General features: G+C 34.6%; 1 protein-coding gene across 1 annotated transcript; it reads right to left on the bottom strand.

Annotated features, from left to right (window-relative positions):
- Nucleotides 1-240: 240 nt before the first annotated feature.
- LOC107875088 lies at nt 241-5,418 on the bottom strand. The gene is made up of 3 exons (XM_016721721.2): nt 5,231-5,418; nt 3,849-4,178; nt 241-698 (listed from the first exon to the last, which is right to left on the bottom strand). The coding sequence occupies exons 1-3, from the start codon at nt 5,292-5,294 to the stop codon at nt 445-447; spliced, it is 648 nt and encodes a 215-aa protein (XP_016577207.1). The 5' UTR covers nt 5,295-5,418; the 3' UTR covers nt 241-444.
- Nucleotides 5,419-22,944: the final 17,526 nt, after the last annotated feature.

Below are 22,944 nucleotides of genomic sequence, written 5' to 3'. Positions count from 1 at the left end.
AGTCCGTTTCTGCACAGAAGTATACCATCCACAACCAACATGATGCTAGCTAGCATGATCTCATCTCACCAAGCACAAATAATGCAGAAACTGTGCATCTCAATGATATCAGAAATTGCATATAGGCAGTCGAGGCATTTCTAGTCAAATGGCATTTATCATATCATGCAATTCAAACATAATTCATTTAGAGCCTAAACTTAGCTGATAAGGAAAAAAAAAGTGTGAACGCGGAACCAATTGAGAATAATCTTTATATAAGTAATCAAAATGACAACTGAAGTAATCCTCAAATTTCTATAGATTATTTAGTAAAAGCAAACAACAAACGGAAATGTGCAACCAGAGCAACATATGGACTCTTTAGTACTATGGCCGAATATATATAGGACTAATGCAGTTGGAAAAGCTTCATGATCGGAAATGACACATGTAACTTCAGCATCACCATGGCGCAGCAGCCTCCAAATCATCGTATGTGAGTGCAACACTTGCAGCAGGGCCTTCACTGAATAGTCGACCATATCCACCTGATGTGGATAATGGTGCAAAACTTGCAGCAGGGCCTTCACTCAACTGTCGACCATATCCATCTGAGGCAGCTGACGGTGGCCACGCCACACCTGAACTTTGGATTTGGCTCATCTCACGGCGTCCGTTCAAATTTCTCCCCATGCAAAATGCTGGCAAATACACCCCTGCCATAATATATGAAATTTTATATATGCAAAGATTGTGACAAATTCTTTTTGACAGCGAAATACAAAGGAAATGAATAGCTTAGTTACTAAACTTGCTAAAATTACACGATTCACATTATACACGCAGACAGTAAAAACTTTTACATTATCCGTATTAATGTTGTCATCTTTCTCATGTTAAAATTAATACTTATATATGACATGATCATGTAATGAGGGCTCCATTTACTTTTCCTCCGTCGGAAACTTATTTACGGGCACTAGCCCATATATATAAAATCCAAATATATATATATATATATATATATATATATATATATATATATATTATGTAGATATAATATGTATATTTATACTAAAATATACAAAACATATACATTTGTTGACTATTTTGTGAATTAGATCACCTAAAAATATTAAACTGTAAATATGTCTAAATGATATCTGCCATCAGTGCATAGAGTTTAAATGCAAAATTGAGTGATTTAACTTATATATACTAACAAGATAACTTTGCACTATCATTGTATTTGAACTTGTTGAAGACTTGTAACAAGTTACATACTTTATTTTTACCAGCTAGTAATCCCTCTTGTTGGATTTGGCTCCTCCCCATTACACCCTCTCTCTCTATTTCTTCAAGTATACATTTAGATGAGTGACACTTGTGAAATATAAATTTTAAAGGTCTGGATTAAATTTATTTAATAAGCATCCTAACCATAGTTAAGAACATAAAATTTTGGAAAACACTCTTATTTTGGTAAACAATTTCAATCTCCCTACAAATTTTGATTCTCATATAATTAATTTCATTTTCCTAAAATTTACGTCTAAAAAACAGTGAACTTCCTTAGCCCCCAACCCCACCACACACACTCACCACTCACACACACACACAAAAAAAATTCGAACTAGATATTCATAAGCTTAACAAAGCTTAGTAAATAATTAAGTAGTAATATGTTCTGTAATTCATTTTTATACTTATTTTGAATTAATTTTTAAAAATTGTGATGCACAGTATATATATGTGTGCGAATCAATTTTTTCATATATATGTGAAAGCAAAATTTGTCCACATACATACTATTGAATTTTTTGCCGCGATAAAGAATGTCCATAAAAAGTCCCATATGGAATTATGAATTAAATTTTTATTTATTCTGGGAAAATCATATTTGATTGTTCTTCAATATAGTTAGAGAATGATTAGGAATGAAATTGGATTAAATATTGAAACATTCAGTTAAAGAAAAAATTAAATTGATTTTTTAAAACAATAATTATATGAACGCTCTTGTGGAGGGAGGGGAGTTTACTGATCTTTTTCTATAAATTTAGAGAACAAAATTAATGATACGCTAAATGCTAATGCGTACCAAACATTATGAAGGGGATTGATTGCATACATCACCAAAATTAGAGTATTTTCCATAATTTTATGTTCTTAACTATAGTTAAGATACTCAGATCCCTCTGTTTCATTTTATTTGATTCTTATTGACTTGATATTCTCCTTAAAAAATATTCGGAAAAAGGCCTAAAACGTCCTTTAGCTATCTAAAATGGTGCAAAAATATCCTTCATCTACCTATTGGGACTAAAATACCCTTCCCGTCCACCTATTGGGTCAATTTTGTCCTTCCATTTAACAACTACCTATTGGCCCCACCTCATTTATGACATGGCATATTTCTATTGGACAATTAATATTGAATTTAATTAATTAATTTTATCCTCAAAACTCAACCCGCCTCAGCCAAATAACCCAACCCAACTAAGACCCGCTCCAATTCTTTCTAACAAAAAAAATCTCCATTCATCAATCCTAAATCTCACTGCATTCAGCTCCATCATCCCTCGACGCCATTGTAAGATCATCACAACAGTATTATGCATCTAACTTCGATTCACCATATGCAACAATAGCAACACCAACTCAAATAGCCACCATGTTACACATGGTAGATTTCTTGAAACTATCTTTTTTCAACAATATACCAATGGTACACACAGCAGCAACAGGCATTAATGCTTAAAGCATTTGGATGAATGAAATAGATAGATAAATATGAGCAGAATTTGATAGCCATAATGAAAGTGAGTAAAGTGCACCAATAGGAAGCACACATGTTAAGTAGACCTTTTTGGACAAGGTGAAAAGTTCGATAAGTTTAAGGATACGTACGATGAAGGAAGCTAATGAAAAACAAAAAGCCATGTGAATCATTGTAAGAGAAATTGGAAAAGGTCAATTGTATAGTTTTTTATCAAGAATATATTTGTTGTATACAATTACTGTAGCAGAAAGGCCTATCCATATGGCTAAGTAAGTATATGAAAGAATTATTTTTTTCAGTACTTCGCCGGAGAGGGTGGTGGTTTTTGCCATTATGGTGGTGGTTCACGGTGGAGGAATGCAGTGAGATTTAGGATTGATGAATGGAGATTTTTTTTGTTAAAAGGAATTGGAGCGGATCTTAGTTGGGTCGGGTTGGGTTTTGAGAATAAAATTAATTAGTTTAATTTAATATTAATTGTTCAATAGGACTATGCCATGTTATAAATGAGGTGGGGTCAATAAGTAGCTGTTAAATGGAAGGGCAAAACTGACTCAATAGGTGGATTAGAAGGACATTTTAGCCTAATAGATGGATGAAGAGCATTTTTGCACCATTTTAGATAGTTGAAGGACATTTTAGGCCCTTTTCCGAAAAATATTTCATAAAAGTTTATTTTATTAAAGTAACTCTATTAATTATGCATTGAAAATATAAATTTGATTATATACATTTTACATAGTTATTTTAATGATAGGAATAATATTGGAAAAACACAATAAACTTCTTTTGATTTTAGAACTTGGACAACTAAAATGAAACAAATAATTTTAACAAGAGGGTCAACTAATATGAAACGAAAGGAGTACTTGTTAAATGAATAATTATCTAGACCTTTAAAATTTATATTTGACAAGTTTCACTCGTCTAAATGTGAAGAGGAAATGGAAGAGAAAGTGCAATGGCTGGGAGCCAAATCCTATCCCCACTTATTAGGACACACATAATCATCTTTCAGTTGACCTGATAGTGCATAGAAGTTAAATTCAAAGTTAAATACAGTTGAAGTAATGAAATGTCATACCTTCTCCCAAAGCCAAATTGTAGTAAAGATCAACAATGTTGGGGCACTTTTTGTAGCATTCTTGGGAGCAAAGTTTAGAGGTGAATGTTGATTCAAGAAATGAATCAGAAGAAATACCAACAGAGTTCCTATCAGCTCCACAAGCACTTATGCACTCGTCACTTTCTACCAAATTCACTAAGCCAATATTGGCCACAACCTCTGAGGTCTTGCATTGATAACCTGTTGTTACCTCACTTGATTCATAAGTCTCCAAAGAGCAACGTCTCCCGGAGGAAGCAACTGAGTAGGCACATATTTCCACTGACAAATCTTCACACACAATTTCTCCTGGGGTTTCAAATAATAATACAAAATCAGTATTATGATCACGATCGATATCATCACGAGCATCAAGATTGTAACAAACACCAAATTGTTACTATCAATTTTGTCACTAACACCAAATTGTTACTATCATCGATATCAATATCATTAAACAGAAATCCCTACGACTTGTTATTTCCTTGTTAAGAAATACCTTAAGACTTATAGCTAGGTATTTGATCAAATAGGAAGAATTAAGGCCTTTTTTCCGAATAAGTTAATTCATTTGGGACCTTAAGATTCACTCTTTTTCCTATTCAATGCTCAACCCCCTAGCTCTGTGTTTCAGACCGAAAATTATTTGCAAATGGAGAGACGAGACATTATAGGATTTTAAGTCAAATTAGTACATGTATATGTACTTTTTATTGTTTAACTAGATATATGAAAACTGAGTTGAAATAGTGAGTGTGTGCACCAGGCCCATATACAGACGGTAGACACAAGTGTGAGTCTGATATGACGAGTCATTTTTTGAAGAAAATATATTTTCTTAAGAACTTCTATCAAAAGGAGAGGAATGACTTCCCTCACTAATGGACGGAAGTTAATTGTTTTCCTTATGACCATCTTAGCTTTTAACTTCGTCTTACTTTCCCTAATTGACACTAAATTTTCATCAGAACACTCTCTGAACTGCTAATATCATATTGATGTTTAACCATTTTTGGAAAAATGCCTTTCACTTACCAATCATCTACTAGAAAACATATTCTTAAAAAAAATATGTTTCAAGAAAATATTTTCGAGGAAAAGGGACTCCTCGCAAAGGATTAAACCTCAAAGTTTGTCACTAAATTTATCTTTTTATGATTAATTTTATCAACACTGTAAAGATTGCATAAAAGATTTATTTTACGTGGTCGAAACAAGGAAATTCATTTATCTTGTAAGGATTCCTGACAACCAATGACACAAGTCGTCTTGCTGCAAATTCACTTTCGCTAAGAAGAAATTCGCAAGTCTCTTAAACTAGTATTACGTTTAAATACTACATAAATATAAGAAGTACATACCACTATTAGCAAGAGCTCCATGGACTAGTAGAAGTGAAAAAACAAGGAAGATAGTGAGCTCCATATTTGGTAAACAAGTAAAATATCCTTTTCTTCTTATGAAAAAGTAAGAGGAGAATTTGGTGATGAGAGATAGAGAAGAGAAAGGTGTTCTTTATATAGCAAGAATTTAGACGAGCCCAATAAGAAATGCCACTCAACCAGTAAAAGTTTCTTGAAGCTAACTATATATTTTAAAATTTGCTATAGTTTTAAGCTATATATTGATCGCTTAAATAGTTTTCTTATTTTTGGAATAGTTCAAATAATTGTTAATACATTATCGGTAGCATATGCAGGATTTTACACAAATAATATCGGTTGATGGATAGATTTTGGACTACATACGTACTCCCTCTTTTCATCTTTACTTGTCCAACATATTAAAAATAGATGTCCAACAATATTTGTCCAATTTGAATACCAATGAATAATTTACCATGTTATGTCCATTTTACCTTGTTGTTTGATACTTTTCGTCGGTTAATGCATTTTTCAAAGTACTAAATTTATTATACTCAAAGGGTGATAAAATAAATTAACTTTATAAGTTAGTGATAAAATAAATTAACTTTATAAGTTATTGTGTTTTAAAATGTATGTCAAGTTAATAATGAACAAATAAAGATGATCGGAGTAAGTACTGATTATAAATTTTTATCTCACGTTCCAAATTGATATTATACTTTCTATTCAAACAGCGTCACTCTATTGAATACATAACTATTAGTATTTATTAAAAATAATACTATTATTTACGCATGTGTGAGGGAAAAACTGTGAAATGGTATCGGATGAGACCTCTGTAGATGAATCTTGTACCATCAGCATATATAATTTTAAATTTTATTTTTTTTGGTTTTATTCAAATTGTTCTTATTTTTGGAATTTGCAAGGTGGCAACATTTTTGTCTTCAAATTTTCTGCCGAATGGAAACTTTTACTTGATCAAATATAGAGCCTGCAGACTGGAATCTTGGATTTTTTTATTTTATTTTTTTGCTTCGATGAGGACAATTTTGCGGAACTTTCTAACTGCCAAATGTGTCTTTCATTAAGTCCCAAATTTTACTTTTAGAGGACAGGTATAGCATCACGCAGTGGCGTATCCACGTAAATAACGGGTGGTCAGTCGAAAATCCTTAATCGAAAAATTATACTATGTATATAGAAAATTATATTCCCTCGTTTTAATTTGTTTGACTGATTATTCCTTTTATCCAACTTTTCACATCAGGTGTTTAAGACTACAAGATTAAAGGTCATTCTGGTGCATTTAATATATCTTTAATTTAATATCACAAGATTCAAAAATATTTTGTTGGGTTCTATGGAGTTTTGATGATTGAGAAAGTGGATGAAATATATTAGTTAATATGTTTCACATGTGCATTACAGCAGGCTAAAGCTCATAGCACGGTCATCGATGAGCAAAGAAAGAGTACAAGAATAAAGGAGTAGATAATGATTACTTTTGATAAACTCAACAGAATAATTCATATGTTGAATTGAAGAGTTGGAGTTTAACTGACTACAACACTTAAAGATGCACGCGTTTGATTTGAAGAAGGAGTCTCGCTTGAAGTAGAATTCTATGTATTGAGAGTTTGGATGCAAGGAGGAGTTTGACCTGAAGATAAGTCTTTGAAAAGTTGGTGCTTAAATAGAAGAAGTGTTATTCAGAATTATTGACACACTTATAAGGCAAAAAAGGCAATTGACAAATTGATTTGGTAGTGTACTACTTGAAGAAACACATTGTTGAACCTGGTCCTAATACTAAGTTAGATAAAGAGTCATAGTCTATATATATTAGGAGTTGGTTATCGAGTCGTAATGTTGATATAATCTTAGTTCAATGAAGTACAAACTGATTTAGAATTGTTGTCTTCAAGTTGTGGAAAACTTGAAGACTTGGGATCACATACTTCGAGGGTTTACGAGTTGCTTAGGAATTAGAGTTTATAATTATGTAGGTTACATAGGTTTGTAATCTTTTGTTGATAGGCTCGTTGTGATTTAGTGAAGTTGAGGTTAAATCCAGTAAAGATACAGGTCGTGATTTCGTACAGGTCTTGATTTTTTATGCCTTTTGTGAGTCGAATACTTTTCACATAAAAATATTTTGTTCTTCACTTTATATTTTTACTGTTGGATTGAAATACGTTAGGCAACTTATTTCATATATACGAAATTGTTAAGTCAAAAGTAACTAAACTAGGTCATGTAGATTATCAATTGGTATCAGAATGGATTACCTTGCAAGGGTTAAACCTAAGATAAGATCATGATAAAGTCTGCACCATCTATGGAACACAGTGAAGGTTAGTCATCAACACGACCACATCTCTTCAATGGATTTTACTTCATTTTGTAGAAGTCTAGGAGGGAAATGTACATTCAAGGTGAGGGCTATGAAATATGAGACGATATCACGATGGACCAACAATTTCCATAGAGATAGTAGATGGAAAACAGGTAAGAAAGTGAGTAAAAAAAGTAAGAATTAAATTCACTCCTGAAGACCTTGTTGCACTTTGAAAACATGCAAAAGCCAAAAACATCCTTGTTTATGGTCTAGGTCCAGCTAAGAACAATAGTGTGTAAAACTGCTCCACTATCAAACAGATTTAGAATGCCTTAGTGAATGCTCATGAGGAAACAAGTCAAGTAAGAAAATTTAGGATTGCATTACTCATCACTGAGTATGAAGCCTTCAAAATGAAAGAAAATGAGTCACTACAAGAAATGATAACTAGATTGACATCTTTAGTCAATGAGTTGTCATCCTTAGGAAAAATTCTAATTACTAGGGAATAAACTGGGAATGTTTCAGGGTTCTACAAAAATTCAAATGGGATATGAAAGTCACAACTATAAGGAAGCCAAGAATCTCACAAGAATAACGATCGATGAGTTAGTTAAAAATTTGAAAACCTATGAAATGAACATGAAAGATCTCAAAATGAAAGAAGTGGTTAAGAAAAAATCATTGGCTTTAAAGGCATCTGGTAGGGAAGAATCTGATCTTGATAAAGAACAAGTATCTTTTCTGGATAAAAACTTCAAAAAATTCTTCAAAATAAAGGGATCTGACAAGAAAATAACAAGTAGTAAAAAGTGGTTTAATGACAAAACTCAAAATAGGTGTTACAAATGTACAAGACTGATCACACGATTAAGGATTATCCACTATGAGAGATTGAGTGAAAAAAGAAAATATCTAAAAAGAAACAAAGGAGAAGGCAAAGGAAAAGAAAGAATATGTCATGGTAATTACTTAGGGCTCAGATTCAAATGAATCAGATAATGGAGATGTAGATGAAATTGGGTAATACCCCACACTTTTTCTAGCTTAAATTAGTTCCTAGAATGTTAAGAAATGGCTTCCAAAATAAATAATATTTATTTCATGTGGAATTTTCCAGATTTGAATCTCCCATTGTGTGGAAAATCAAATAGGCTTTCCATGGATACTAAATTCGTCCGATTTCGACACTCGGTGAAGGAGTTATAACGTTTTTAAGTTGACAGTTTGCCACCTGGGAACTCGGCGCGTTGCGGAGAAGGGTAAAATGATGATTGTCAAATTTTAGTGGCCCTCCGCGATAGCCCCGCATTGTGGAGAAGCCCAAATTCTCAATTTTCCTATTCTAGTAGACCAACGCAACATTGGTGCATCGCGGAGAGGGCCAATTTTTCAATTATCAATTTTCAGTAGCCCGACACGATATTGGCACATCGCACCAGTGGCCAAAATGGCATTTCAAAGGGGCACCGTAATGCTGGCGCATCGCGAAGAATGTCCAGTTCCCCCTCGCCTGTTTTCCAGTAAGCCACCGCAATAGTGGCGCGTCGCGGTAGCCACCCAAATTGGAAAAAAAATTACATTTTCAGTTCTGTCCAGAAGTTTAAAAAGGGCATTTTGGTCAAATCTCAAGGCCCCAATACGTCCAAAATAAGGAATTAAACCCATTCTAAGCACTTTATGCCCAATTTCATCAATTCTCTCCCAAAGCAAAACCCTAAAGCTCCAAAGCTTCTTCTTCAAGAAATCAAAATCCTCCATAGATTCTTCAAGAAAGCTTTAAATTGAGGATTCCCAAGATAAGATAATCACGAACTCATCCCCAAGAACTCAAAAAGGAATCCATAATTCAAGAATCTCCATCTAATCATCAATCAAGGTATGTGGGGTTTATGAACAAGGATTTTCTTCTATCCTTGTGCCTAAAACTAAGTTTTTATTTAAAAGTTATATGAATTTGAATGACTATTCATGAGATTTGAATTAGGGTTCATACCCATTATTGCTCTTTGCAAGATTTTGAGATTTCAAGTATTTTAGAAGTTGAATTGCATGTCTATTTTCATATTTTCATGCCTATTGTAGTAATTTACAGATTTTGAGATGAATTATCATTGTTTTCAATATCAAGCATGATTATTATGATGTTTTGTCATGAGATTGAAGCATAGGTTACCACCCCAAGATTGAATATTATTATTTCAAGAAAGATGATGCTTTAAGCTTCCTATTATCATATTATTTACAGATTTTCAGTAAAGCTTTGATCTTTTGATCATCGAATTAGCTATGAAATCCACTTTTTAGATTATTACAGATTACAGAATTTAGATCAGCTTTATGTATAGATTTTATTAGATAAATGCATAATTGGTTTTAGATAAACCCTTATGCTAGTTTTAAAGTAGATTTTCAATAGTGTGAGCGTAGCAAATAAAAAGGGAGTAGTATTTAGCACCGAACGGGAAGTGTGGGATTAGCATGCCCTATCTTCCACAGAACTACGTAGCCAACGTAGGTACAGATTTTGAGATTAATGTCATTTCTATATGGATGATAGATTTATCTTGTGATCGATCACATGAAAAGTATGTTATACTCCTTGGCAAGAGTATGATACCTCTCCCCAATGTAAGGTTTCTTCCTTAGGAGGACGAGACGTTGGACTCTATGTAGCTTGCATGGTTTATGTCGGTTAGGAGAACCTCCCTTAAGATAAAGGGTTTTTCCTACAGTTTAATAGTAAAGGTTTTCAGAAAACTAAGTGTAAAGGCTCACAAAGTTTACTCAGATTATGCTTTACAGAAAGATAACAGTTACAGACTTTAGATTTTAGATTTCAGAATTCTGAAGTGAGCTCTTTCTACACTTAGACAGTATGATTTACAAATAGAATATGAGTATAGCTTTCAGAACTAAATGTTATGACTCACTAGATTTATAAAGTACAATTGATTTATTATTCATGAATTCAGTATTTTAGATATTCCAGCTTATGTGAGTCATTTACATTTAGCACGTATTGTTTTATAAATTGTAATAATGAGATGATATTTTACTTATGCATTTCACCCTCATATACTCAATACATCCTCAAAGTACTGATCTACATATATGTCTATATGTTACATTATCTCATAATGTAGGTTCAAGTGCTCAGTATCAACATCGTAAGTAGTCCGAGCATCTCTATCTATATCCTATAGTTGGTAAGTCCTTATAGTTTGGGGACTTGTTCACTCAGATTTTACAGCTTATCAGTTTACATGATTTAGCATTACTTTTAAATAGTTTGAGTTAGCTGGGGATTTGTCCCAGTGACTCTCTAGTATTAGTAGTATAGGCTTGTCAGACTGCTAGTTTTGATTCAAACTATTCAGTATTTATATTTCAGATATTATTCTTAGATATTATAGATAGTTTATGCATTATAATATGACTTTTATATCTATATTTCCATCATTATGAGACTTAGGCTCAGTAGTATGCCGACAGGGTTAGCTCAAGGCTACTTATAGTCTTGAGAACCATGTAACCTCTCGGGACCATGTTTCAGAGCGTTACAAACTTGATATTAGAGCCTAAAGTTTTTAATAGTCCTAGGGAGTCATACAAACTACGTTACATAGAGTCTTGGTCATGGGTGTGAAGCACGTCATATTTATGAGCAAGAGGCTACAGAACGTTCTTAGGAAATCATCTTTTTCTTTCATGATCTATATTACTTATAGTATCTCTATCTTTTTTTAACTCGTGCTCTTACATGACAGCTGAATATGCTTCCTCGTTGAGCTAACGCCTACAAAAATGATAACCAGCCTCCCCAGCCCACAGATCCTTTGAATGAAAATGTATCATATGCTGAGTTTAGGCTTGTCTTTTAGGCGTTAGCCCAAGCTGTGACTACTAATGTTCAGGGTAATTATCAGAATCAAGCTACAGTCCTACTCAAACAAAATAAGGATTTAGCAGCAGTTAGAATCAGAGACTTCATAAAAATGAATCCACTAGAGTTCTTTAGGTCAAAGGAAGGTGAGGACCCACAGCTTTATTTAGATGAGGTAAAGAAGATCACCCATATTATGCATCATTTTTAGGAGGAAAGTATATAGTTAGCATCCTATAGATTGAAGGATATAACGCATGATTAGGTAGTGATGTAGAAGAATGGTAGAGGTGAAAATGTTGTTCCTATGAGTTGGCAGGTGTTTTAGGATACTTTTCTAGACAGGTTCTTCCCATATGAGATGAGAGAAGCTTAGATCAAAGAGTTTATAAATTTGAAGCAGGGCTCGAAGATAGTGAAGGAGTACTGCCTTAAGTTTAATTAGCTGTCTAAGTATGCTCCTGATACGATAGCTGGTCTTAGGGGTAGTATGAGTAAGTTTGTTACTGGAGTATCTATCTTGGTAGTCAAGGAGTGTAGGACTGCCATGCTCATTGGAGACATGGACCTTGCGAGACTAATGATGCATGCTCAGTAGATTGAGGTAGAGAAGTTGAAAGGGAGAGATAGAAATAATAAGAGGGCTAGAATAGGACAGTTGGAGTATGGTTAGAATAGGTCTCAAGAAGAAAATTGTTCGCAGTTTCAGAATCGTTCATCTATTCCAGCACCATTTTCAGCTAGTTCTCTCACTCCCAGAGGTATATAGGAGCAGTGGCATAAGGTTTCTATGTCCAGATCCCAGAATAGTATGAGTGGTAGGCCCAGTTATCCTCCATGTGCTAGGTGTGGTAAAAGTCATCCCAGTGAGTATTTGGCTGGACAAAAGGGTTGCTTCGGTTGTGGTAATTTGGGTTATGGTATTATAGATTATCCGCATGATATGTAGGGAAATAGAGATGTTCGTCCCTAGACTCAGGCTGTGAGTGCACCAACTCCTTTAGGTCGCCCAGTTCTTCCTTGGGGCACATCATCTAGTACCGGTGGCAATCAGCGCCAGAATCAATTTTATGCTTTACCATCCCATTAGGAGCAGGAGGATTCACTAGATATTATTACTGGTATGCTTCGTGTCTTTCATTTTGATGTTTATGTGTTGTTAGACCTGGGTCGAGTTTCTCTTATGTGGCCCCGTTAGTTGCAGTAAATTTTGAGATAAGTTCTGAAAAAATTCCTGAGCCTTTCTTAGTGTCTACCCCAGTAGGCTTAGTTATTGCTAAAAAGATCTATAGAAAGTGTCCTGTCACTGTCCTTCATAAATTCATATTAGCAGACCTAATAGAGTTAGATATAGTTGACTTTGATCTTCTTCTTGGTATGGATTGGCTCCATTCTTATTATGCCTCTATAGATTGTCGCACTCGAGTGGTGAAGTTTTAGTTTCCAGGTGAGCCAGTTTTTGAGTGGTCAAGTAATTCAGTGTCTCCCAAAACTCATTTCATATCTTATCTTAAAGCCAGAAAGTTGATTTCAAAAGGGTGTATCTATCATCTTGTTCGAGTTAAAGACACTAAGTCTGAGACTCCAATAGTTCAGTCAGTCAGCATAGTTAATGGGTTTCCTGATGTTTTTCCCGAAGATTTGCCAAGGGTACCTCCCGATAAGGAAATAGAATTTTATATTGACCTTCTTCTAGATACTCAGCCTATTTCTTTACCTCTATATCGTATGGCTCCCGCTGATCTTAAGGAGTTGAAAGAGCAACTCAAAGATCTTTTAGGTGAAGGTTTTATAAGGCCTAGTGTTTCTCCATGGGGCACTCCCATCCTATTCGTGTGAAAGAAAGATGATTCTTTATGTATGTGCATTGACTATCGTCAGTTGAATAAAGGTACAATAAAAAACAAGTACCCTCTTCCTAGAATTGATGACTTATTTGATCAACTCCAATGGGCCAGTTATTATCAAAGATAGACCTTAGATTTGGCTATCATCAGCTTAAAGTAAGGGAATGTGATATTCCAAAGATAACTTTCAGAACCCATTATGGTCATTTTGAGTTTCTAGTTATGTCCTTCGGACTAACAAATGCCCCAATAGCTTTCATGGATTTGATGAATAGAGTGTTCAAACAGTATTTGGATATGTTTTTCATAGTCTTTATCGATGATATTCTTGTCTACTCTCATAGTGAGGATGATCATACAGACTATCTTAGAATTGTGTTGCAAACCCTTAGAGACCACTAGTTGTTTGCCAAGTTAAGCAAGTTTGAATTTTGGCTAAGGTCAGTATCTTTCCTTAGTCATATCGTTTCCAGTGAAAGTATTAGAGTTGATCCCCAAAAGACAGAAGTCGTAAGGAATTAGCCTAGACCTATTTCCCCATCACACATTAGGAATTTCTTGGGTCTAGTCGGTTATTACAGATGTTTTGTTGAGGGTTTCTCGTGTATTAAATCTCCTATATCTATATTAAACCAAAATAAAGTTAAGTTTTAGTGTTTAGATTTCTGCAAGAAGAGTTTTCAGGAGTTGACGACTCGACTCACTTCAGCCCTAATTTTAGCGTTACCTAATGGTACAGAGGTTTTTTTGGTTTATTGTGATGCCTCCAGAGTTGGTTTGGGTTGTGTTTTGATACAGAGAGGTAAGTTCATAACCTATGCCTCTAGACAGCTTAAGCCCCATAAAAAGAATTACCCAACCCATGATCTTGAGTTAGCTGCTATTGTGTTTGCTTTGAAAATCTTGAGACATTATTTGTATGGTGTGCATGTTGATGTGTTCACAGACCATAAAAGCTTACAGTATGTGTTTACTCAGAGAGAGTTGAATTTCAGTCAGAGAAGGTGGTTGGAGTTGTTGAAAGATTATGATATGAGTATGTTGTACCATCCGAGAAAGGCCAACGTAGTGGCAGGCGCCCTTAGTAGACTGTCTATGGGCAGTGTTGCCCATGTAGAGAGTGATAAGAAAGATTTAGTTTGAGAAGTTCATCAATTAGCTAGATTGGATATTAGGTTGGTTGACTCAGCTGAAGGGAATGTTTGGGTTCAAAGTAGTTCTGAATCTTCTCTAGTTTCGAAAGTGAAGGAGAAACAAGATAAGGATCCTAGTTTGGTCAAACTGAAGGAGTCAGTTAAAGACCGAAAGATAGAGATTTTCTCCTAAGGGGGAGATGGTGTGTTGAGATACCAGAGTAGATTGTGTGTGCCTTGGGTTGGTGATTTGAGGCAACAGATTATGGCGGAAGAAGATAGTGTGTGTTATTCTATCTATCCTTGAGCGACCAAGATGTACCACAACTTGTGGAAAATCTGTAGGTGGAGTGGTATGAAAAGAGATATAGCAGAGTTTGCAGCCAAGTGTGAAACTTGTCAACAAGTTAAGGTAAAGCACCAAAGACCTGGTGGTGTATAGCAAGAGTTTGGTATCCCTACTTGAAAGTGGGAAGAGGTGAATATGGATTTTGTGACTGGTTTACCCCATTCGCATCGTCAATATGATTCAATTTGGGTTATTGTAGACAGACTAAGTCAGTGCATTTCTTGCCAGTTCACACATCCTACACGGCTAAAGATTATGCTAAGTTGTATATTCGAGAGATGGTTAGATTGCACGGAGTTCCTTTATCTATCATCTCCAACAGGGGTACTCAATTTACCTAGCCTTTCAGAAGGGTCTTGGTACCCAAGTTTATCTTAGTTTAGTTTTTCATCCCCAGACATATGGTCGGGAAAATAGGACTCTTCAGACTTTATAGGATATGTTGAAGGCATGTGTTTTTGATTTCAAAGGTAGTTGGGATGAGCATTTGCCACTGATTGAGTTCGTTTATAATAACAATTATCATGCTAGTATTCAGATGCTCCGTTTGAGGTTCTTTATGGGCAGAGATGTAGATTGTCAGTTGGTTGGTTCAAAGTGGGTGAGGCCACCTTGATTGGGCCAGACATGGTGTTTGAGGCTATAGAGAAAGTTCAGTTGATCAGAGAGAGATTAAAAGCAGCCCAGAGTCATTAGAAATCTTATGCCGATGTGAGAAGAATAGATCTTGAGGTTGAGGTTAATGATCTTATGTATTTAAAAGTTTCACCCATGAAAGGGGTGAAGAGATTTGGCAAGAAGGGGAAGCTTAGTCCCGTTATGTTGGTCCCTTCTGTATTTTGAGTCATTTTGGGAAGGTTCCGTATGAGCTTGAGTTACCCGCAGATTTATCCTCAGTTAATCCAGTATTCCATATGTCCTTGTTGAAGAAGTGCATGGATGATTCAGCCATTATAGTTTCTCTAGAAAGCACAGATATTCAGAATAGCCTTTCTTACGAAGAAGTCCCAGTAGAGATTCTTGATCATCAGATTCGTAGACAAAGGAACAAAAAAGTTCCCTTGGTCAAATTTCTGTGGTGAAATCAGTCCATTGAGAGTGCTACTTGGGAAGCAGAAGCAGACATGCGTACCAAGTATGCATATCTCTTCTCCACGAATTCAGCTTCAGCCGAAGGTATTAGTTTTCCTTCATTTAGTTCTCTTCCAATTTCAAATTCAGCTAGATATGGTTATGTTCATGAGAATTCATGCACTCTCAGATCAGCTCAATAGCTCATTTTAATTGAGATTCAGTTTATTTCAGTTGTGCATGGTAGTTTATAGCCTCAGATTTCTCAGTATTTTTCAGCTAAAATTAGCCACATTTGAGGACGAATGTTCCCAAGGGAGAGGTATTGTAATACCCCGCACTTTTCCTAGCTTAAATTCATTACTAGAATGTTAAGAAATGACTTCCAAAATGAAGAATATTTAGTTCATGCGTAATTTTCCAGATTCGGATCTCCCATTATGTGGAAAATTGAATAAGCTTTCCATCAATACCAAATTTGCCCAATTCGAACACTCGGTGAAGGAGTTATGATGTTTTAAAATTGGCAGTGTGCCACCTGGGCACTCGGCGCATCACGGAGAAGGGTAAAATGATGATTGTCAAATTCCAGTGGCCCTCCACGATAGCCCTACGTCGCTGAGAAGCCCAAATTCCCAATTGTCCCATTTCAGTAAATTGCGATATTGGCGCATCACGGAGAGGGCCAATTTCCCAATTATCAATTTCCAGTAGCCCGATGCGATATTGGCGGGACGCGATATTAGCGTGATTCAATATTGGCGCGACACGATATTGGCGTGATGCAATATTGGCACAACACAATATTAGTCACACCAGTGGCCAAAATGACATTTCAAAGGGGCACCGCAATGGTAACGCATCACGGAGAATGTCCAGTAAGCCACCGCAATAGTGGCGCATCACGGTGGCGCGCCACTATCGCGGTGGCCACCTAAATCGAAAAAAAAGTTACATTTTCAGTTCCATCCAGGAGTTTAAAGAGGGCATTTTGGTCAATTCTCAAGGCCCCAATTCATCCAAAACAAGGAATTAAATTTATTCTAAGCACTTTATGCCCAATTTCATCGATTCTCTCCCAAAGCAAAACCCTAAAGCTCCAAAGCTTCTTCTCCAAAAAATCAAAATCCTCCATAGATTCTCGAAGAAAGATCGAAATTGAGGATGCCCAAGGCAAGATAATCAAGAACTCATCCCCAAGAACTCAAATAGGAATCCATAATTCAAGAATCTTCATCTAATCATCAATCAAGGTATGTGGGATTTATGAACAAGGATCTTCTTCCATCCTTGTGTCCAAAACTAAGTTTTTATTTAAAAGTTATATGAATTTGAATGATTATTAATGAGATTTGAATTAGGGTTCATACCCATTATTGATCTTTGCAATATTTTGAGATTCAAGTATTTTAGAAGTTAAATTGCATGTCTATTTTCTTATTTTCACGCCTATTGCAGTAATTTACAGATTTTGAGATGAATTATCATTATTTTCAGTATCAAACATAATTATTATGATGTTTTAACATGAGATTGAAGCATGGGCTATTACCCCAACATTGAATATTAGTATTTCAAGAAAAATGATGCTTTAAGCTTCCTATTATCAGATTATTTACAGATTTTCAGTAAAGGTTTGATCTTGCGATCATCGAATTAGCTATGGAATCCACTTTTTAGATTATTATAGATTGCAAAATTCAAATCAGCTTTATTTACAAATTTTATCAGATAAATGCATAATTAGTTTTAGATAAACCTTTATGCTAGTTTTAAAGTAGATTTCCAACAGAGTGAGCGTAGAAAATATAAAGAGAGTAGTATTTAGCACCGAGCGAAAAGTGTGGGATTAGTGTGCCCTATCTTCCATAGAACTACATAGCCAACGTAGTTACAGATTTTGAGATTATTCTCATTTCTATATGGATGATAGATTTAGCTTGTGATTGATTACATGGAAAATAGGTTATACTCCTTGGCAAGAGTATGACACATCTCCCCAATGTGAGGTTTCTTCCTTAGAAGGATGAGACATTGGACTCCATGCAGCTCGCATGGTTTATGTCGGTTAAGAGACTTCCTTAAGATAAAGTGTTTTTTCTATAGTGTAATAGTAAAGGTTTTCAGAAAACTAAGTATAAAGGCTCACAAAGTTTACACAGATTATGCTTTACAGAAAGATAACAATTGCAGACTTTAGCTTTTAGATTTTAGAATTCAGAAGTGAGCTCTATCTACATTTAGACAGTATGATTTACAAACAGAATACGAGTATAGCTTTTAGAACTAAATTTTATAACTCACTAGATTTATAAAGTATGTTTGATTTATTACTCGTGAATTTAGTATTTTAGATATTCCAGCTTATGTGAGTCATTTACATTTAGCATGCATTGTTTTATAAATTATGATGATGAGATGATGTTTTACTTATGCATTTCACCCGCATATACTCAATACATCCTCAAAGTACTGATCTACATATATGTCTATGTGCTATATTATCTCATGATGTAGGTTTAGGTGCTCAGTATCAGCACCGTGAGTAGTCCGAGCATCTCCATCTACATCCTATAGTTGGTGAGTCCTCATAGTTTGGGGACTTGTTCACTCAGATTTTGCAGTTTATCAATTTACATAATTTAGTATTTCTTTCAAACAGTTCAAGTTAGCTGGGGGTTTGTCCCAATGGTTCTCTAGTATTAGTAGTAGAGGCTAGTCAGACTGCCAGTTTTGATTCAGATAATTCAGTATTGATGTTTAAAATATTATTCTCAGATATTATAGATAGTTTCCATATTATAGTATGACTTTTATATCTATATTTCCATCATTATGAGACTTAGGTTTAGTAGTATAAAGACAGGGTTAGCTTAAGGCTACTCATAGTCTTGAGCACCGAGTGACGTCTTGGGACCAGGTTTCGAGGTGTTATAAATTGCTTTCATGGCTATTGGAGACTCAGACATAGAGGAAAAGGAAGCAACTCCTGAGGTAAGCATTTTTTAGCTAAAAGAAAAATTGCTCCTCTTTTCGAAAAGAAAGATTTTTTTTGTAATTAGTGCACTAATTGATGACTTTGAAGAATTGACCTCTGATAGGGATGAATTTTTAGTGCTTTTGCACGCCTAAAGTTTGATTACATTGACTTTAAGACTTGTAATATTGCCACTGAAAATGAAAATCGGACCCTAAAAGAACATATTGGTATACTTGATTCATCAAATCTAAATCTAAAGAATGAAATTCTAAAATTATCACTCATTGAAAAAGGAAAAAATATAATGAATGAAGATCAAAAAAAAGTTGAGTCAGACCTTAATCAATACATAAATGATGTTTTATATGAAAAGATGTGAGAAAACTAATTCAAGAAATTTCTATGTTAAAAATGGATCTTGAAAGAGAAAATAAATCGACTAACTCTTCTAGAATTATGAACAAATTGATTGAAAGAATCATAGTGTAAAAGCTAGTCTAGAATTTCATAAAGAAATTGGTGTTACAAAGAATCTATGCACTATATATGTGGAATTTTAGACATCCCACTACTGAATATCCAGTAGCAGTAAGTTGTAGAATTAGAAACACAAATCTAAAAAATAAAATTGGTTTTAAGAAAACTCAAATTGACAGGAACAATTTCAAACTTGTTCAAAAAAGTAGGTCCACATACATGTTGCCTAGATTGGCTAGAAAAAACATGATTCACCCTTTTGATTATAAGAAAGGACTCAAGCTTGACTAAGTTCCTAAAACTAACCCCTAAATTATTTTACAGGTAAAAGTGAAAGGAAACAAGCGATATTAGTACATGTATAGTATTTTCTCAAGGCATATCACTAGAGATAAATGAAAGTTACTTCCACTTATCTTATTTAATGAAAGGAGTATGTCATTTGGAGATGGTAAAAAATGTATTATCACTGATGTTGAAAAGATTGATAGATATAAAACAAGAGCATTAGAAAAAGTATATCAGGTTAATTGATTGAAGAACAATTTGCTCTGTATCTCTCACCTTTCTGACAAAGGAAACAAGGTAAGATTTGCTTCTGCAGGGTACAAGGATAAGAAGTTTGATACAAATAAAATTATTTTGACTGCCAAGAGATATTGAAATGTGTATAAACTTGATATCTAGAGATCCCTGGTACATATTTGGTATGTCTTAGTACAATTGATTGTGATCCCCTTTTATGACACAAAAGACTTGCACATGCCAATCTGAAATCATTGAACAAACATGCCTCAAAGGACATAGAAGCAGGCTTGACTAAACCTAAGTTTAATGATGAAAAAGTTTATAGTTCTTGTGTTAGGGAGAATCAAGTGAGATCCTCACTCAAGACAAAGAACCAATTCAGTACAACCAAGTGTCTAGACTTGGTCGATATAGACCTTTATGGATCAATGGGGGTAAAAAGCAAAGAAGGCAAGAGGTATGTTTATATGATTATTAATGATTATTCTAGGTTCACCTGGACATTGTTTTTAGCTTTCAAAGAAGTTGTCATTATTTTTTTTTGTCAAGGCAATAAAAAAGAAACTAGACACCTCCCTAATTTCCATCAGATCTAACCATGGAACAGAATTTAGAAATATAAAATTCTTAGAATTATGATCAGCAAATGGAATAGATCATAATTCTTTTGCTCCCAAAACACCACAACAAAAATAAAGCAGTAGAAAAGAAAAATAGAATTTAGAAGACATGACTTAAACAATGATGATTGCAGGAAATCTTGCACAATAATTTTGATGCACTACTTGTTACATTGTAAATAGATGTATGATTAGGTATCTTCTAGAGAAGACTCTATATGAGTTAACTAAAGGGAGAGAACCTAATATTTCTTATTTTAGGACCTTTGATTGCAAGTATTTCACTCATAATAATAGAAAAGATAATCTAGAAAAATTTGAAGCAAGTAGTGATAAGGAAATCTTCTTAGGATATTCACTACATAAAAAATCCTATAGGTTGAACCAAAGAACAAAATATGTTGAAGAAAGTGTGTATGTTGGTTTTTATGAATCTTGTACTGTGTTTGATACTAGCGTGGCAGATGAAAGTGAAATCGAAGAGCAATTTCAGGAACAGGTTGTACTACTTGGTCCAATTGATTACTAGACTGGGGACACCTCAACGGAGGAAACAAAAAATCAAGAAATTAATCCATCCACAACACCAGCTCAAGCTACTGATAGTGGTCCTGGTAGCTCACAAGAGATAGTGCTAAAATATTACAATTATCAAGGATCTTATTCAATTAAAATGTTCTTACAAATCTCACTTCTAAGATCACTACTAGATCAATATTGAAGAATTTGTGTGCTTTTAAAGCCTTTTTGTTACTAATTAAACTCAAAAAACTGAAGAAAATACTACTTGATGAGAATTGGGTAATTTCCAAGTAAGACAAACCAAACTAGTTAGGAAGGAGCAAGGTGTGCACTTGGTTTCACCACCGTAAGATAGAATTATGTTTGAAACTAAGTAGGTATACAGAAAAAAACTAGATAAGAAAAATTATCAACTCCTCTGTCTTGCTCAAGTATCTAAAAAATAAAAATTTCAACTCCTCTGTCTTGCACTGTTGAGCAATGTACAATCTTGTTGTACATTTCAACTCCTCTATATATTACTCAACAGTGTAAAACAGAGCAATTGAAATTTTTTTTCAAATACTTGAGCAAGACAGAGGAGTTGATAATTTTTTTTCTGCGGCCCTTGTACATTACTAATAATGCTTTCTGAAGACTTTTGTACTTGCAAGAATTTCTGCTGATGGTGTAGACTTTTGCATGACGGATATCTTGTCATCAACAGAAATTCTTGTCCTAGCAAAAGTCTTAGGAAGGCATGACTAGGAATCTCTCAATATCACTTGATATTGAGAGATTACTGTTGATGCCTTCTGAAGACTTTTGCTCTGGCAAGCATTTCTACTAACGGTGTAGACTTTTGCATGGTAGATACCTTGTCATCTATATTGGAGAAGAGCAATTATCAGAAAGGCTGAGAAAGTGCGCTTGTTCGATTTGTCCACTAATTCGAGCAAAGTTTTTTGATCGGGTAATAAGCCTGGAGTTACATAAAGTTTGATAGGCTTGGTAGATTCAGTTTAGATCAAACATTACGTAACCCATTGCTTATTAAGTTATCAAATCCCTTGAAGGTTGGTTGAGCAATCTGCATTGAGCAACACTTGATAAAAGTGAGTCATTCAACTATTGGGACCACATCTTGACTGTGCATCAACACATTTTAACCTAAAAACATACACAACGACCCTACATGTATCCTTTAAGGCTTCTGAAGAAATTATTTTGAAAGGGCATCTAGAATGCCACAACTTCAAAGATAGTGTTCCTGATCGATCTCACAAGAGATCAGAAACTCTATACCAACTTCAAAGGTGGCAATGACAAACTTGAATACCAAATTAGCAAGCTGGAGGCAAGCTTGAAAATTATCAAAATGTACATAGCCTCTGATCTTCTCCAAGAAATGTTGAAAGCATGCTAAGGCTAGAAAACACAATCAATTATAGCCATATTGCTAAGGAAGTAATGACGCCCAAACTATTTTTCAATCTCGTCTGTGGTTTCGATCAGGTCAACACCAGTCAACCTAATCGTAACCACAAATAAGAAGGCATGGGAAGTAATTTAAAATTCAAAAATTATCGCCTTCGCGTAGATTTCTTATTTTAACTGCAGTTGTTGTTGGTGCAAGTTTTCTAGACTTATTGTACATTATTTCAACCATCGATGCCCGTAAGACTGCTTTCTTGATCTTCTGTTATTATCTAGAATATAGGTCATAATCCCGACCATACTACCTAGACACAGCTCCCTAGCAAAGAGACCATCTACACTATTTTTCATTTAGATAAACAACAGATGAATTTTTTCATTACCGAATACAATTTCATAGTTGCACTTGATAATGATTTCTCATGTTTTAAGATAGTTTCATCGATCAGATTTGCTAGAAGTTACTTTATACCCTATGTGTCCTCTTCAATTAGCTCTCAGATGATATATTTTTTCATCAATCACCCATTTTCCCTCG

The sequence above is a fragment of the Capsicum annuum genome, chromosome 6, assembly GCF_002878395.1.
Source record: "Capsicum annuum cultivar UCD-10X-F1 chromosome 6, UCD10Xv1.1, whole genome shotgun sequence".
Lineage (NCBI taxonomy): Eukaryota > Viridiplantae > Streptophyta > Magnoliopsida > Solanales > Solanaceae > Capsicum > Capsicum annuum.
Note: the sequence above shows the minus strand (reverse complement) of the source record. Positions and strands in the feature narration are given on the sequence as shown.

Excerpts from the sequence above, each read along its gene's own strand:
- LOC107875088 (XM_016721721.2), bottom strand. The coding sequence starts at position 5,294 with ATGGAGCTCACTATCTTCCTTGTTTTTTCACTTCTACTAGTCCATGGA. Across the intron at positions 4,179-5,230 it reads TGGAGCTCTTGCTAATAGTG|GAGAAATTGTGTGTGAAGAT; the intron begins GTATGTACTTCT and ends TTGAAACCCCAG. Across the intron at positions 699-3,848 it reads CAATTTGGCTTTGGGAGAAG|GGGTGTATTTGCCAGCATTT; the intron begins GTATGACATTTC and ends ATATTATGGCAG.